The sequence below is a fragment of the Panthera uncia genome, chromosome F1, assembly GCF_023721935.1.
Source record: "Panthera uncia isolate 11264 chromosome F1, Puncia_PCG_1.0, whole genome shotgun sequence".
NCBI classification, from domain to species: domain Eukaryota; kingdom Metazoa; phylum Chordata; class Mammalia; order Carnivora; family Felidae; genus Panthera; species Panthera uncia.
This window is the reverse complement of record NC_064813.1, coordinates 26943511-26961419: the sequence shown is the minus strand read 5'-3', so window position 1 is coordinate 26961419 and position 17909 is coordinate 26943511. Positions and strand designations below refer to the sequence as shown.

Below are 17909 nucleotides of genomic sequence, written 5' to 3'. Positions count from 1 at the left end.
CAGTTTTATGAAAGTTCCCAAAACAGGTTAAGGATCCTAAAATCAAATCAAATCAAATCAAAAAATAGCTATGGAGTACCTATTAAATAAAAAAGGTTAAATACTACTGACTAAATGGATAAAATATGTCCAGCAGATTCCCTAGCACACAGTGTTTAATAAACAGTAATTATTATTACATGTCCAACTCTGTTTTGATGACCTCAAAAAGTGGCAGAAGTCTAGTGACCTGGTAAAAAATCTTAATTAAAGATGAATCATTCCTATAAGTGGTTATTAATTAAACTTAAAATATTAATTTCATGAAATATTCCTGAGTTGTCAGAATATTTTAGTTTTATATATTTGTAACGCCAAAACCTCTTAACTAATGACATTACCTTAGTGCTTAATTATCTTGATTATAATATACATGGTATTTGTTTTGTTTTTTATGCAATGAATAATATAACCTGAGAGAGAGAGAAATGGAGGTTGTTTTACTAGATCAATTTTCGGCAGGATTCCTAAATCAGAGATAATTTTTATTAATGTCTAAACTCTCAGTGAACAGAAAGAAGAATATAAAAGCACATGGATGGACACAGATATTGATAAAGTACAGCTCTGAAAAATAGCCTTGATGCACTGTCTTAGGTGACCAATGATAAAGAATTTTCATTTATTTTATTTCTGTAAAAGACTATCTTTCAGAAAATAATGTCTGCTTTAAAAGGATACCAGGACTGTAATTTTTTATGAAATTATGAAAACATGATTGGAATTGGAGTCAGAAGACCTGGACAAGTGTCTTGGCTCTGCTACTACACTTGAATTACCCTGTCGAGGTCACTTGACCCCTCTAGACTTCAGTTTGTCCATTTGCAAATGTATGAAAACAAGGCTTACCTCCAACATTTGTTGGAAAGGTTAAGAGATTACATATATGAAAACAGTACCACCACCACCTTATGTCTGTTTGGGTTTGGAGGGCTTTTTGTGTGTGAATATTTTGTTAGAGTATATATAAGTTAAATAGAGAAGAACACCAAAATCATCTATACAAATTTTCTTAAGATGATATCATCCATGTAACTAGCACACAGATCAAGAATCAGATCATTACTTGAATCTCAGGAACACTGCTGCCCTGTTAACCTCTTCTAAATACTACCTACCCATTTCTTCAAGGTAACCATTATCCTGTTTACTACTGCTGGAGATGAATTTTTCCTGTTTTTGACCTTTATACAAATGGATGCATACAGTATGTATTCTTTTGTATCTGGCAATTTGAACTTAACAGTATGTTTGTGAGATTCATCCAAGGTGTTGCATGTGGTTATAGTTCTTTTTTATTGCTGTATAGTATTCCATTGGATGACTACCTTACCTGATCAGGTCTCATAATTCCCAAATCTGAACATTAGAGTGTTTTATCAATTATTGAAATTATCAGTAAGTGTATCTTCAAGTATCGATTCTTACCTACTTTCTCCTTCTGAAACTCTTACTTAAAAATGCTAGACTTTATTATTTTACACTCAATGTCTCTTCCACATTTTCATTTATCTTCTGTGTTGCCATTTAGAACTATCTTTCAGTTCACCATTTTCTTTAAAAAATTTTTTTTAATGTTTATTTATTTTTGAGAGAGACAGAGACAGAGTGTGAGCGGGGGAGGGGCAGAGGGAGAGGGAGACACAGAATCTGAAGCAGGCATCAGGCTCTGAGCTGTCAGCACAGAGCCTGACGCGGGGCTCGAACTCACGAGCCATGAGATCATGACCTGAGCCGAAGTCGGATGCTCAACCAACTGAGCCACCCAGGCGCCCCTCAGTTCACCATTTTCTGAAAGGTCTATTTATTTTGAGAGAGAGAGAGAGAGAGAGAGTGAGAGTGAGACAGAGCGCACAAGCAGGGGAGGGGCGGCAGGTGGCGGCAGGGGGAGAGAATTCCAAAGCAGGCTCTGCACTTATAGTGTGGAGCCAGACGCAGGACTCAAACCGTGAGAGTCAAACACTTAACCAACTGAGCCACCCAGGCACTTCTCAGTTCACCATTTTTTTAAACCTGTGCCAATTCTGCACTTTAAACTATCCACTATAAAATTTCTGTATTTTTTTATTTATTGAAGTTCATTTGGTTCTCTTGTGAATCTCCCTGTTCTTTTTTTGAATGTCTTATTCTTAGGTTTTTCATCCATTGATTTTATATAAACTTATTCTGATAATTTCTATCTAGTAGTTTTATTCAAGTTCTTCAAAGTCGAATTGTGAGGTTTATTATGTCTGCTGACAATCACTTAAGTATATTTTGTAATTTTGGACTGTAAGCTCATTTTCAGCAGGGCTTCTTTGTATAGGAATTTTGTGCCACCCTGGTTGAGGATGTGTCCCTCAAGAGAAGTTTAGCATTTGCTTTTGCCAGATCCCTCATGGGTAACCTGTCTAGACACTTATTATGTTAATTTATTGACTTGAGGATTTCTGAAATAATCAGAGTATAAATTAAACCCAAACTCGCATGAGATAGGGACTTTTTTTTTTCCCCACCCAGATTTTGGTATCTGGCAAATAAGCTGCTTTGTCTTCCTTTCTTACAGGTAGGGCGACTTTTTCTAATGTAATTATTACTATTATTATTTTTTAACTGAGGGTATAGCCCTTTGAATGTCCTGGCTTATGTGCAGGTTTCAGTTCTAACTCCTCATTATTTCTCATTCAAGATGTATCATTTCCAGGGTTTGGTGGCATTGAAACCCAAACCTGCAGTTTTCCCAAATTAGATAGTGTTAGCTCACACACTTACCAATATGGTTACCACATCCTTGTATATTGGGTGAGAGTTGAAGACACCTAAAGTCTGGGACATCCTTTAACCTCTACAAGGATGTTTGGTATATTTTATCTAGCAACTAGTAAGTACTCAAAAATATGAACAAATGAAATATAATTAAAAAGGTAAGTCATATTCACAGTACTACCAGAGCCTATGATATTGTGATTTAAAATAATTTAAATTTAGAGGTGTCTGCGTGGCTCAGTTGGTTAAGCATCCAACTCTTTTTTTTTTTGAAATTTTTTAAATGTTTGATTATTTATTTTCAAAATTTTTTGTAATGTTTTTATTTTTATTTTTGAGACACAGAGAGAGAGAGAGAGAGAGAGAGAGAGAGAGAGAGAGAGAATGAGTCAGGGAAGGGCAGAGAGAGAAGGAGACACAGAATCTGAAGCAAGCTCTAGGCTCTGAGCTGTCAGCACAGAGCCCGATATGGGGTTTGAACTCACAAACCATGAGATCATGACCTTAGCCAAAGTCAGACACTAAACCTACTGGGCCACCCAGGTGCCCCAAATGTTTATATGTTTGTTTATTTTTGTGTGAGAGAGAGAGAGAGAGAGAGAGAGAGAGAGAGAGCAGGGGAGGGGCAGAGAGATATGGAGACACAGAATCCAAAGCAGGCTCCAGGCTCTGAGCTGTCAGCACAGAGCCCGACATGGGGCTTGAACTCACAAACTGTGAGACCATCACTTGAGCTGAAGGCAGACACTTAACCGACTGAGCCACCCAGGCACCCCAAGCAGCCAACTCTTGATTTCGGCTCAGGTCATGGCCTCACCATTCGTGAGTTTGAGCACAGCATCAGACTTCATGCTGTCAGCACCGAGTCTGCTTGAGATTCTCTTTCTCTCTCTCTCCCCCTCCCCTGCTCATGCTCTCTCAAATATTTAAAAAATAAATATAAAATACATAAATAAAATAATTTAAATGTAATTTTCAAACAGGTAATATCTATCTATCTATCTATCTATCTATCTCCAAATAGAGAAATTATTAAAGGGTTTATAGGAAGACCTTTTTATCCTATGCTAGTACTCTAGACTCACAGTTCCTCTTCCCTTAGGCAACCAACACTGACTCTCTGTGTATCCTTCCAGAGATATCTTATGCAGTTATTAGCAAATATGTACAGATATATTCATGGTAGCACATGATATACACCATTCTGCATCTTAATCCTTCCACTTAACAATGTATCTTAGAGATTTTTCCATATTAGTACATAAATAAACTATAGCAAAGGTCCAAAGACCTTTGGAAAATTCCAATCCTGTTGCTATGTAGAAATGCATTTTGCATATATCAAACTTAATTGGACACATTCCCACATCCACAGAGGCATTTACCTCTAATGGTTAACTAGGGGTGACAGAGTGACTCATCTACATTCTCAAGGGTACATTCAGTCTGCCTTAACTGTTTCTACAGTTTCTGGATGGAGAAATGAAAGGAAAGCACAACACATGCCATAGAGAAGGCACTAAACATAACCAAATGAGTGGATAAGAGAAGAAATGTGGGAATGAAAGAACGGATTTAGCAGAGCATGTGGATGCCCTGGCAGGGGCTGTCTCTCTAAGCAGAGCAGTGAACTCCAGACCTAATGGCAAATATTCTGGCATAAAAGAAGTTTGCTGTTTGAAGTCAGGCATCAGGAAAAAGGGGTAGCCTGGATTTTGCCCTGAAAGCCTCACAATCACTGAGAAGTTTTTTCTTTCCCCTTTCTGATGACCTGTGGCTGTTTGACCTATGCCTGGTTGTCCCAGATTGCGATCACAGCTGTGGACGCAGCTAAGAAAAGTTTTCTTCTGGGTGGAAAATTAGGGTTTAGAATAGCCAGCTCTTGGTGATGTTAGATGATGTAAGCGACAGAATTATCAATGTGTCGGAGGAGTGAGTGAGGAGTGCTGTGGGAAGAGGCACAGGAGGGATTTTTCTCTCCTCTCCTAGGAAATCTACAGATGTGGGTTTAAATTTCTAGCTCCCTTAGGTAAGTTTATTAACTTCTTGCAGCTTTGGTTTCCTCATTTACAAAATATGAAAATGTTTAAGTATGTTTTTAATGGTACCCCTTTCAAAGGCATTTGGTAACATAAGGTATATATGTCTATATCTAAGTATATGTGTATATATGTAATTTCAATTAACACATATTTTAAGTATGGCATACAGAGGAATATAAAGGCTAATAAAACACATTTTTGGCTATTACAAACAATGCTGCAATAAATGCTCTTAATCATGTCTCACTACATACACGTTCAGGAGTATTGCTAGGGTATATAAACAGAAGTGGAACTGTTGGGCTATAGGGGATGCGGACCCTCAGTTTCACTAGATCTCACCAAACTGATCTCCAGTGGTTGTGACAGGTGACACTCAGCAAGTATGCACGTTCTTGTTGTTCCACATCCCACTACTAATACTTGTAGGTGTCTGCCTGGTGCCAATCTCACCAGTGTGAAAACATATCTACATGTTATAATCTGTACTCTCTGATTACAGTTCTTCAAAGGACTCTTCATGGTACGGCACCTCTTGAGAGCAATGGTAATGACAGCTTTTGTTCCAGACTATCTTATCGAGGATGTCTGCAGAGTGAACAGCCTAGGACAACAGAGGTGGTGTTTCCTTCCAGAGTAGAGGGTAGGTTTGCTTACTGTCCAGTGTAATGAAGAGAACTCGTTCTCTGGAGCCACAGCTGGGCAGACTTGCTTGCAGCTCACTTTGACAGACTAGAGTTCCTTAAGGTTAAGATTTAAGAGACGATACACTATGTGTGTAGTATCTGTCTGGGCTTCTCTGCGTTGCTCCTATGGGACTCAAAAGGCAATGACACAAACGTAAAGCTCATGCTGCTGGCTGTGCTGTGAATAATAGTCTGGTGTCTTTTGCCAGAATCCATGAAACTGTCGGGCTAACTTGTTAATTTGCAAGCAGAGTATAATCTCAGATTACTCCTAGTTCTTGACAGTTATGAGGGGGGTTTGAGCATCTTTTGCTGTTTATTTGATATCTGGCTCTTCCTATTTGTGCACTACCCATTTTTCAGGTTCTATTTTTCCATTTGATTGTCCTTCTTATTAGCTGAGTAGATGTTCTTTATATATTCTGAATAATGATCTTATGCAGGTTATTTGCATTTTAAAGATACTCTCCCAGTCTTTGCCTTGCATTTTTACTTTGCTCATACTATCTTTTGTTTAACAGAAGTTTAAAATTTTAATGTACTATCATAGTTTAAATTATGATTTGTACTTTTGAGTGTTAAGAAACCATTCCTTACTCTATTCATCTAAAAGTTTATAATTTTGCTTTTCTCTATATATGTATTCAATTCACCTAAAATTGATTTATGTGTGTGGGGTGAGTTGTTTGGTTATTTGATGTTGTATAACAAACCACTCAAAATGTCTGGTGGCTTAAATATGGCAATGCATTATTTTTAATGATTCTGTGGGTTGACCAGCTGGTTCTTTTGCTTCAAAGAACTAATTTTTAGTTTGTTGACTTTCTTTATTTTCTTTCTTTTCTTTTTCTTTTTATGGGGAAGATAGTTCTTTTTTTCTTTTTCTTTTTTTCAAATTTTTATTTGAATACTAGTTAGTTAACATACAGTATAACACTGCTTTCAGGAGTAGAATTCAGTGATTCATTACTTAACATATAATACCCAGTGCTCATCATAACAAGTGCCCTCCTTAATGCCCATCACCCATTTAGCCCACCCCCCCACCCACCTCCCCTCCAGTAACCCTCAGTTTGTTCTCTATTGTTAAGAGTCTCTTATGGTTTGCTTCCCTCCCTCTCTTTTTTCTTTTTTTCTCCCATATGTTCATCTGTTTTGTTTCTTATTCTCTATTTCATTTATTTCTACTGTAATCTCCATTATTCTTTCTGTTTTCTTTAGGCTTTGTTTGCTATTCTTTCTCTAGTATCTTAAGGTGGAAGATCAGGTTACTAATTTGAGATTTTTCTTTTCTTAACATAGGCATTTACAGCTATAAATTTCTCTGTGAGCACTGCATTAGCTGCACTCCATAAATTTTGGCATGTGCTATCTTTATTTTCATTCATCTCAAAGTATTTTCTGATTTCTCTTTTGACTTCCTCCTCCTTGACCCACTGGTTATTTAGGAATCTGTTGTTTAGTTTCCTTATACTTGTGAGTTTTCAAGTCTTGATATCTAATTTCATTCCATTGTTCCATTAAGAACATACATTCCATTATTTCTATTCCTCTAAATTTACTGAGGTTGTTTCATGGCCTGCATATTGTCTATCCTGAAGAACACTCTAGGTGCACTTGACAAGAATATATATTCTGTTGTTGTTGGATGGAGTGTTTCATAGATGTCTTTTGGATCTAGGTGGTTCATAGTGTTGTTCAAGTCTTCCATTTCTTTGTTTACCTTTTGTCTAGTTGTTCTACCCATTACTGAAAGTAGGGTGCTGGAATCTCCAACTATTATTTTTGAATTGTCTATTTTGAGTTTTTTCTTTAATGGTTGCTCTAGGGTTTACCACATACATTTTAAGTTCAGCTTTGGCTTTATACTTGGCTTAATTCCAGTGATATGTAGAAACATTACTCCCATATACTTCTATTCCATTTTCCCTCTTTTGGTGGTAGTAATGTTTTACCTGTTTTATAAATTAATGTTACAAATCCAACAATACATTATTATAGTTACTTTAACATCTGTAGTCATTTCCTTAGCTCATTATAACTTTGTTCTCATCCATCTCCCTTGTGCTGTTACTGGCAAATATATTATACTTCTATAGGCTGTGGGCTCAATAATACATTATATACATATTATTTAGACATCACTTGTTAAAATCAGTTAAGGAAAGAAAGGAGAAAAATATGCATTTATATGGTCTTTTACAATTACATATATATTTATGAGTGCTCTCTGTTTTTTTCATGTGGATCTGAATTATCTTTTGGGTCATTTGCTTTCAGTCTGAATATTCTGCTTTAGTATTTCTTGTCAGGTGGGTCTGCTAGCAACAAATTCAGTTTTTGTTTATCTGGGAAAGGTTTTATTCCATCTTAATCTTTGAAAGACAGCTCTGCTAGATATAGATTATAGAAACAGATTCCTTCTGTATTATATAGATATTCAAGGTCAGAACACAGTGGGATAACATATTCAGAGTGCTCAAAGAAAAACACTCAACCAGGACAAATTGTCCTACAAACCAGCCCAATCAAATCATGGCTTCTTTAAAGGTCAGTGTTTGATATTTGTTCTGACTCATGAAGGCTCCTCCCAGCTGTAGCATTCTCCCATTCTCTCTACTATTCTTGAGAGGACCCTTAGCCTTGAACTTCTCCAGGCTCTGTTGTAAATGAAGTCAGTTCCTTTGGGAAGAGATTAGGGGCTGTTTTATAGCTTTCTCTACCCCTCCCTCCACCGCAGGCAAAATCTCTGAGCCAGACTCCGGAGCTAGGAATGTGGATAACAGCAAGCTTCTCTTGAGTGATCCCCTCCCTCCCCTGCTCTAGGAGTTGGTGCTGGTGGCAGTGAGGGGATACATGGCCTTGCTGTCCTGGCATGGAACCACCACCTCTCAAGTCAGGGCAAGGGTGATCAGGGCCTCAATATTCTCAGTGCACCACATCAAAGATCCCATTTCATGATGGGATCCTGGGCAGAATAAGGGAGTCCCCATCTCTTACCTGTGCTTGCCCAGGGCTTAGTTCTTTAAAATTTATTTTCTAACTTAAAAAAAATTTTTTTTAATGTTTATTTATTTTTGAGACCGCGCACGTGCAAGTGGGGAGGGGCAGAGGGAGAGGAAGACACAGAATTCGAAGCAGGCTCCACGTTCTGAACTGCCAGCACAGAGGTTGACTCAGGACTCCAACTCATGAACTGTGAGATTGTGACCTGAGCTGAAGTCAGACACTTAACCAACTGAGCCACCCAGGTGCCCTTACTTTCTACCTTTTTATGCTAATGTTTAAGAATGCAATTAGGAGCACCTGGGTGGCTCAGTTGGTTAAGCATCTGACTGATTTCGTCTGAGGTCACAATCTCATGGTTTGTGAGATGGAGCCCCACGTTGCGATTTTCTCTCTCTCAAAATAAATAAATAAACTTAAGAAAAAAAAGTCTAGTTCTATATTTAAAACAAAAAGAATGTAATTTAAAAAAATCTTATTTTGTATGCAGCATCTTTGCTAAAATGTACGGTTTTATTTTTTTAGGTTTATTTTTTATTTTGAAAGAGAGAGCGTGCATGCGAGTTGGGGAAGTGTAGAGAGGGAGAGAGAAAATCCCAAGCAGGCCCTGCACTGCCGGCATGGAGCCCGATGTAGGGCTCGCACCCATGAACTGTGAGATCATGACCTGAGCCGAAATCAAGAGTTAGACGCCTGACTGATGAAGCTACCCAGGCACCCTGAAACTGTATTAGTTTTAATAATTTGACTATAGAGTCTCTTGAATTTCTATGTAACTACTTATATTGTTTGAGATTAATGATGACTTTGTTTCTTTTTATCCATCCCATACACTTTTTATTTCTTTTGCATTTCTTTCTGTGTAATCTAGGGTTCCAATACAATATTAAAGAAAATTAGTTTTTTTGATTAAAAAAAATTTTTTTTGCATTTATTCATTTTTGAGAGACAGAGCACAAGTGGGGGAGGGGCAGAGAGAGAGGGAGACACAGAATCCGAAGCAGGCTCCTGGCTCTGAGCTATCAGCACCCAGCCCGAGGTGGGGCTTGAACTCACAAACCACGAGATCATGACCTGAGCTGAAGTCGGATGCTCAACCAACTGTGCCACCCAGGCGCCTCAAGAAAATTAGTTTTGGTAGGCATCTTTTTCTTATTCCTGATTTTAAAGGAAATGCTTCAAATATTTCATCTTCAGTAATATTTGCACTAGGTTTATGATGTATAATTTAATCAGGGCATAGAAATTTCCTTGCATTTGTAGTTTATTAGGAATTTATCTTATGAACAATCATATTAGCTAACACTACTGAGTGCCTTCAAGGTGTCCAACATTGTCCTAAGCACTTCACATAGATTAGCCTATTACATGTTCATAATATATCTTTGAGGTTATTATTATTCCTATTTCACCATGAGTAAACAAGTACACTGAAGTTAAATAATCTGTCCAAGTTCAGGAGTAGAACTAGAATTTGAACCCAGAAGTCCGGCTTAAGAGCCTGGGGTCTTAATTACTTTTCTCTATAAGTTTCTTTATATTGCATTCTGAGTACTGAATTTTCTCAATTGCTTTTTCTGCATCTGATTTGACCAAACGGTTTTTCAACTAATTTGTTAACGTGGCAAACTACATTGATAAATGCTTGAACTGTTAAATCTTCTTTGAATTCCTAAGATAAATTCAACTTTGTCACAGCTTTAAAAAATACACTGATGAATTTAATTTGCTAATATTTCATTTAGGATTTTTACATATATGTTCAAAAGTGAGACTGACTCAAATTTTCCTTTTTTGCACTGGTTTTGGTACCCAAGTTAGGGACATGCATTTGGTGATATTTCACTCTTCATTATCAGGTTGAAAAATATAGTTAGCATTAACAGCTAGCCCAATAGTTTAGACTCCTAGACTATTCAGTGAGGTTCCTGACATCCAAGCAAATGCTAATAAGCAGTGGACAGAAATGTCCAGGGGCATCTGAGCCATTTATTATTGAATGGTGGTCCAGGATGGCCAAAAGTGGCAAAAGAGCCTAATGTATTGTCCCCAAAAGTATGAAGGGGGTTGATCCTTAATCTAGTTTAAATATTGATGGCTGTGTTTTATTCAACCATATACACAGCCAAATAGAATAAAAGTAGGAATCCTTTTAGTAAGTGCTTTATTTACAAAATATCTTTTATCTCACTGAATTTACCCAGTACTCTTTAAGAGCCATATTATTTGCATCTTACAGATTAACCTCTATCTTATAGATTAGTTAGTTAAGTGAAGATTACGTGACTAAGGTAATCAGCAGGTGAAATTAGTTACAAATTCAAATCTGTTTTTCTTTACTTCAGTTACATCAAGAAAGTATATCTTTTAGGAGAGACTGTAGCTCCTAGAGTGACAATGATTAGTATCTCACTTGTCACTGAGAGTACTGAGAATGAAAGAATGAATTTTCAAAGGTGGACTGGAGGAGGCTCCATTTCTGTTGACGGTATAGAAATGCTCTATTTACTATGAATGTTCCCACAGAATTTTAATATACCTCCAACTGTGGAGGTTATTAATCTATTTCTAAACAAAAAATTACTGTGTCTCTGCTAGTGCTAGACACTTTCCTTTTAAATTTATTTTTATTTTAAAGTGTAATTAACATACAGTGTTATATTAGTTTCAGATATATAATATAATGATTCAACAATACTATATATTTCTCAGTGTTCACCAAGATTAAGCACAGTCTTAATCTTAATCCGCTTCATTCATTTCACCCACCCACCCCCACCCACCTCCCCTCTGGCAACCACCAGTTTGTTCTCTGTATTTAAGAGTCTCTTTTTTCCTTTGTTCATTTGTTTTGTTTCTTAAATTCTTAAACGAGTGAAATAATCTAGTATTTGTCTTTCTCTGACTGATTTATTTCACTTAGCATAATACCCTCTGGGTTCACCCATGTTGTTGCAAAGGGCAGGATCTCATTCTTTTTTTGTGGCTAATATTTCTGTGTGTGTGTGTGTGTGTGTGTGTGTGTGTGTACACACATATATATACACATACACATCAAATCTTCTTTATCCATTCATCTATAGTGGACACTTGGGTTGCTTCTGTATCTTGGCTATTGTAAATAATGCTGCAGTCCACATGGGGTGCATATTTTTTAGTTAGTGCTTTTGTTTTCTTTGGGTAAGTATATAGTAGTGGAATTACTGGATCACATGGTAATTCTAGTTTTAATCTTTTGAGGAACCTCCACATTGTTTTCCACACTGGCTGTACCAACTGCCAGTTGGCCTTTTTCTAAGCACTACACAGGGTTGGACAAAGTTGAAATAAACAAATAAAGAAAATTTCCAAATATGGTTATTAATAAGTTAGAGATATCTTACCATAATGTAGAGCTGTCTGACCTTCATTGTCCTGTAAAAGAAACAAATAACACATTTTAGAAGTCTAAGTTATTGCAGAAGTATGGAAGTACACAAGCTATAGCAAATATATCTGATATACCAAAGTTCTAAAGGTTTATCAAATACAGTTCTTCTTGCCTCACAGTAACTTTTGGCCAAGCTCTACCTGGGAGAATAGGAGAGTGTTGAATGGTAACTTGTGTACTGAAGTAGCTACAGCAGAGTCACAGGATAACCAGATTGCAGATATTAAACCAAAGGGAACCTCTTAGAATGTGGCAGTTTGATTACCCAATTAGTGGCAAAAACCCTCTGATGCTGTGTATCATTGATCTCAGCTAGTATTATAATGTTTTTTTAAGTTTATCACCAAATATATCTGAGACATCTGTGATTTCTCAAAAGTTAGTAGCTTTTCAATCCTCTTTCAAATATTCATAAATTCTAGATTCAAATATTAGGTTTCCTAACCAGAGCAAATACCATAAAGAAATGTGATTTCAGGGGTGCCTAGGTAACTCAGTCAGTTAAGCGTCTGACTCTTGATTTCGGCTCAGGTTATGATCTCACAGTTTGTGAGATTGAAACCCATGCTGGGCTCGTGGAGCCTGCTTGGGATTCTCTCTCTCCAAATATATAAACTTGAAAAATAAATAAATAAATAAATAAAAAGAAATGTGATTTCAAAGCACACGAAGTCCTAGAAGTTATTAAGTTTGGAGTTCCCATAGATAACTCCAATAGTTGATTTAATTTTTTTATTCTTTTAAAACCAAGATATTCTAACTATATATACTAATTTTAGCACAGCTAAGTGCTTTTTAGCAACACTGCCTTTTTTTTTAACGTTTATTTTTGAGAGAGAGTGCGTGCGTGCTTATGGGTGGGGAAGAGGCAGAGAAAAAGGGAGACAGAATCCCAAGCAGGCTCCATGCCATCAGTACAGAGCCCAATATGGGACTCGAACCCTGGAACCATGAGAGCATGACTTGAGCCAAAGTCAAGAGCCAGATGCTCAACTGACTGAGCCATCCAGGCACCCCAGCAATACAATACTGCCTCTTATTAAGTTGAGAGTAGGTGATGATATTAATGAACAAATAAATCAGGATTAAGTACAAGTGAAAGCAGAATTTAGTAATTAATTTGATATTGACTTAGTAATATGCATGGCCCTATTGTGCCCTGACTTAGGGGCACCTGGGTGGCTGAGTTGGTTACGTGTCTGCTCAGGTCATGATCTCATGGTTCGCTAGTTCAAGCCCTACATCATGCTGGAGAGGAGCCTGCTTAGGATTCTCTCTCTCCCTCACTCTCTGCCCCTCCCCTGCTTGCTTGCATTCTTTCTCTCTCTCTCAAAAGTGAAAAAATAAAATAAAATAAAATAAAAAGCTTAATTGTTGTGAATAACTGGGAGAGGATGATATTATGACCTAATCAACTATTCTAGGGTACATTGTATCTACCTTTCCCACTTCTTAAAAGTTGAATGTGGGGATTGATTCCCAGAACTTTTTGGCTATGGTTCTATTTAATCCCCTAGGAAGGAAAGCAAAAAGCTGTCACAGGAAAGTTCTTTACTGGTTCAGATAAATAGTGAGAAAGTCACTCCTTAAGGGCTTTTTAACACCTAGAGAAGGTTTACAGAGGTGACTTCTGGTGGGGGTAGGGAGACAACTTTAAGGCAATATAGTTCAAAAACATCTTTTTTCTTAAGTTTATTTTTGAGAGAGATAGTGCAGGGAAGTGGCAAAGAGAGAGGGAGACAAAGAATCCGAAGCAGGCTCCAGGCTCTGAGCTGTCAGCACAGAGCCTGACGTGGGGTTGAACCTACGAACTGTGAGATCATGACCTGAGCCGAAGTGGGACGCTTAAGCCCCCGGGTGCCCTGCAATACAGTTTAATTAAACAGTTTTCCTACCAGAGAATGGGAATTCTTGTTGGATTTGGGAGTGAGGTGTGAGAAGTGAGTGGAGATATGAAAGAAGTAATTTTGAGGGCCCCTGGGAGTAGGGTAGACTTGGCTGAAGTGTAACAGTGGATGCTCATTGAGCAACATAAGGATAATAAATTCTAAGGGAATGATGGAAAGCAGCACTAAGAAGTCAGGGAGATAACAGAACATTTTTGCCTCCTTAAAAAATTTTTTTAATTGAAGTATAGCTGACACAATTATATTAGTCGCATGTATACTACACAGTGATTCAACAATTATATACATTACAAAATGCCTACTTCTTTCCTGTCTTTTCCAATATAGCCCCTACCTTGCTCCCTGCTCCCCTTTGCCTTGCCCTGCTCTTGAGGTTAAGGACTGGTAAGGGAAGAGAGCGAAAGCAGCTACAGTTAACAGGTTCCAATCCAAGTGATGCTGATGGGTGATCAGCATGACAATGGGAAGTTGTGCTCCAGAGTGTTCTGAATTGCCTGGCTACCACCAAAGGAATTCAGAAAGAACTGAACTGCCCATTACAGCTTTAGACTCACATCTACTTTGCCCACTTCCAATGTTAATCAGTAAAAGACTGTGTGTGTGTGTTTACGCATTCACACGCATGTATGTGATGAGTTTATACATTAGTTTATTCATTTATGGTTTAAATGTCCAGTAATAGAAAAACAATTTCAGAAAGGGCTTAATCTATTATAATTTTGGACTTATGCATCCATCAAGCAAGGTTATTATTTTCCACAATTATCTATCTTTAGAAAGTGTAGTTCTCTTGCTATTTGTGCATAACTTTCTTATTTAATCACCCTATTCATATATATTAAAGGCTAGTTTCTTTTAATTTCTAATTGGTTATCTTCACTAGGGAGGTGGAAACCATTTCTTTTAATCACTTTTACCAATGAATACTAAATGTGTATCTTCAGCCCAATTTCCAGTTAATTAATTAAAAATATTTATCGAGCTCCTATTATGTCCCAGTCACTGTTCTAGGGACTAGAAACACGGAGACAAGCAAGACAGACAAGGTCCTTCATGTTATAAATCTTATATTCTACTGCCAGGAAAAGTAATAAGCAAGTAAGTATATTTAATAATAGGCAGAGATAAGTGCTCTGAAAAGATAAAGCAGAATAAGAATCTAGAGTGATGTGGGGTGCTGTTTTAGATAGAGAGGACAAAAAAAGGCTCTATGAAAAGGTATGTTTACACAAAGAACTGGGGAAGATGCGAGGGTAACCCAAGCTGAACCAACCATAGCACCCATCATCCTCCTGGTCTGAAAAGCTAAGCCAAACCTATCCTATTTTTTCTCTCAGGATTTTAAAATATGGAACTAGGAGATGGACGTATGTGTATAGAGAAGGTCCTTTCCTCTCCAAGCAAAAGAAAATGGTGTAGTGAAATGAGACAGACACAAAAGGACAAATACTGTATTATTTCATTTACACGAAGTACTCAGAGTAGCCAAATTCAATGAGACAGAAAAACAGAACTGTGGACACCAGGGGCTCAGGGAAGGAAGGAATGAGGAGTTATTGTTTAATGGGTACAGAGTTTCAATCTGGGATGGTGAAAAAGTTCTGGAGGTGGATGGTGGTGGTGGTTGCAGACAGTGTGAATGTGCTTAATGCCACTGAACTGTACACTTAAAAATGGTTATAACAGTTAATTTTATATTTTACCAAAATATAAATAAAAGAAAGTTTTAAAGAAGCAACAGCAGAAGGTGTGAACCCAAACTGCAAGTGGCGACATTCTTCACTTCTTGGAGAAAACTTCTTCAGTAGGAAAAAGTGAGTAAGTATTCACAGAGAGAAGTAGTGGTCAGAGATGGAGAGAAAATGAGTCTCTGAAATTCTGTTTCTTAGCTGTGTGTGTTTGGGCCCTTGGAGAATTACCTTGCTTTTTTTTTTTTTTTTTTTTTTTAAAAGCTCTGCTCTGCATTCAGAGGGATGCTTATTGTATTTTTTGCTGCACTGCTGGGTGTTTTACAGTGGGAACATTTTTCAGATTATTTAGTCTGGAATCTGGGGGAAAAGGAAATCCCTTAACCTTTAAGACTCAGTTCACTTTCTTCAGGAAACCTCCTCAACTCCTCTTTTTCTACCACTGGGCAGATCATACACACTTACCTGTCTCTTCCACTAAGACTGTAAACTTCTTGCAGACAAGTACTATGTCTTTTACCCAGTGCCCATCACAGTATCTTGCATATAGTGTATGCTCAATAAATGTTCTTGAAATGGGGGAATGAATACATTAATCTTTCCTCATTGGTTTATTCTTTAATTTCTTGATGTACCTTTTTTCTTTTACCTGAATTAAAAACAAATGTTCCCACATAATTCCTATAGTATGGAATATAATACCAGATAAAGTAATGTAATGAGGGACTAAACAATGATGAACAGGAGACTGAGTTTATAGTTAACTAAGGGCTAAATGATTACTATATTCAGTTTGACTTCCAGATTCCTTTTCTTCTATAGGGTCACACAACAAACTGGTCCCTCATGAATTTATACAGATTATTTCTCTCCCCACATGTATTCTGCACTTATCCTTTCTTACTTTGTTTTAATCACATCTCCATTTTATTAGTAATTATTGCTTTAAGAACTTAGTTTTCTTCTATCTCCAGACTGGGCACTCTATCAAATATAAGAAATAGATTTAATTTTACCAAATGAAGTACTGATGAAAATATTAAATATTTTGCTTAGAACTGATATATAGGAAACTTTATTTTATCCCTTTAACATTAAACCACTGATAACATTACTATTTCCTGTGCATAAAACTCTGTGGCCAAGTCCTGAGTTTTTCCCTACTGCTAGAAGCATTTTATCAAACTCATATGAATCAAGAGCCATATTTCTAAGTCAAGATACACATATTTTATAGCTAACATCATATTCAATGGTGAAAAACTGAGAATTTTTCTTCTAAGATCAAGAATAAGACAAGGATGTCCACTCCCACCATGTTATTCAACTTAATACTAGAAGTCCTAGCTGTAGCAATGAGGCAATAAAAAGAAATAAAAGGCATCCAAATTGGTAAGGAAGAAGTGAAGCTGTCACTATTTGCAAATGACATAATACTATATATAGAAAACCCTAAAGACTCCACCAAAAATGATTAGAACTTATAAATGAATTCAGTAAAGTTGCAGGATATAAAATTAATATACACAAACCTGTTACATTTCTATACAATAGTAATGAAGTAACAGAAAGAGAAATTAAGAAAACAATCCCATTTATAATTGTACCAAAAAGAATAAAAATACCTAGTAATAAACTTAACCTTATGAGGTGAAAGACTTATACTGTGAAAACCATAAAACACTGATGCAAGAAATTGAAGACGACATGAACAGAAAGATATTCCATGGTTCATGGATTAAAAGAACCAATATTGTTAAAATGTCCATCCTACCCAAAGCAATCTACAGATTCAATGCAATCCTTACCAAAATACCGACAGCATTTTTTCACAGAATGAGAACAAATCATCCTAAAATTTGTATGGAACCACAAAAGAGCCTCAAGAGCCAAGGTAATCTTGGGAAAGAAGAACAAAGCTGGAGGTATCACAATCCCAGATTTCAACATATACTGCAAAGCTGTAGGAATCAAAACAGTATGATACTGGCACAAAAACTTGACACATAGATCAGCAGAACAGAATAGAGAGCCCAGACACAAACCAATGCTTATATCGTCAATTAATCTACGACAAAGGAGACAAGAATATGCAATGGGGACAAGACGGTCTTTTTTAAAAAAAAATTTTATTACATGTATTTATTTTTGAGAGACATAGTGAGACAAAGTGAGAGTGGGGGAGGGGAAGAGAGAGAGGGAGACACAGAATCTGAAACAGGCTCTAGGCTCTGAGCTGTCAGCACACAGCCCGATGCGGGGCTTGAACCCACAAACCGTGAGATCGTGACCGGAGCCAAAGTCGGACGCCTAACCGACTGAGCTACCCAGGAGCCCCGGAAAAAGACAGTCTTTAACAAATGGTG

General features: G+C 37.1%; 1 protein-coding gene across 2 annotated transcripts in view; it reads right to left on the bottom strand.

Moving 5' to 3' along the window:
• Positions 1-17909, bottom strand: part of ACBD6 (acyl-CoA binding domain containing 6) — a 205398-nt gene that overhangs the window by 14473 nt on the left and 173016 nt on the right. The window contains exons 7-8 of one of the 2 annotated variants that reach the window (XM_049634140.1): positions 11902-11932; positions 2-36 (exon numbers count right to left, since the gene is read on the bottom strand). In XM_049634140.1, coding sequence (XP_049490097.1) covers positions 2-36; positions 11902-11932 — 66 coding nt within the window. The remainder of the gene's footprint in view (position 1; positions 37-11901; positions 11933-17909) is intronic. The other variant, XM_049634139.1, reaches the window with a different exon arrangement.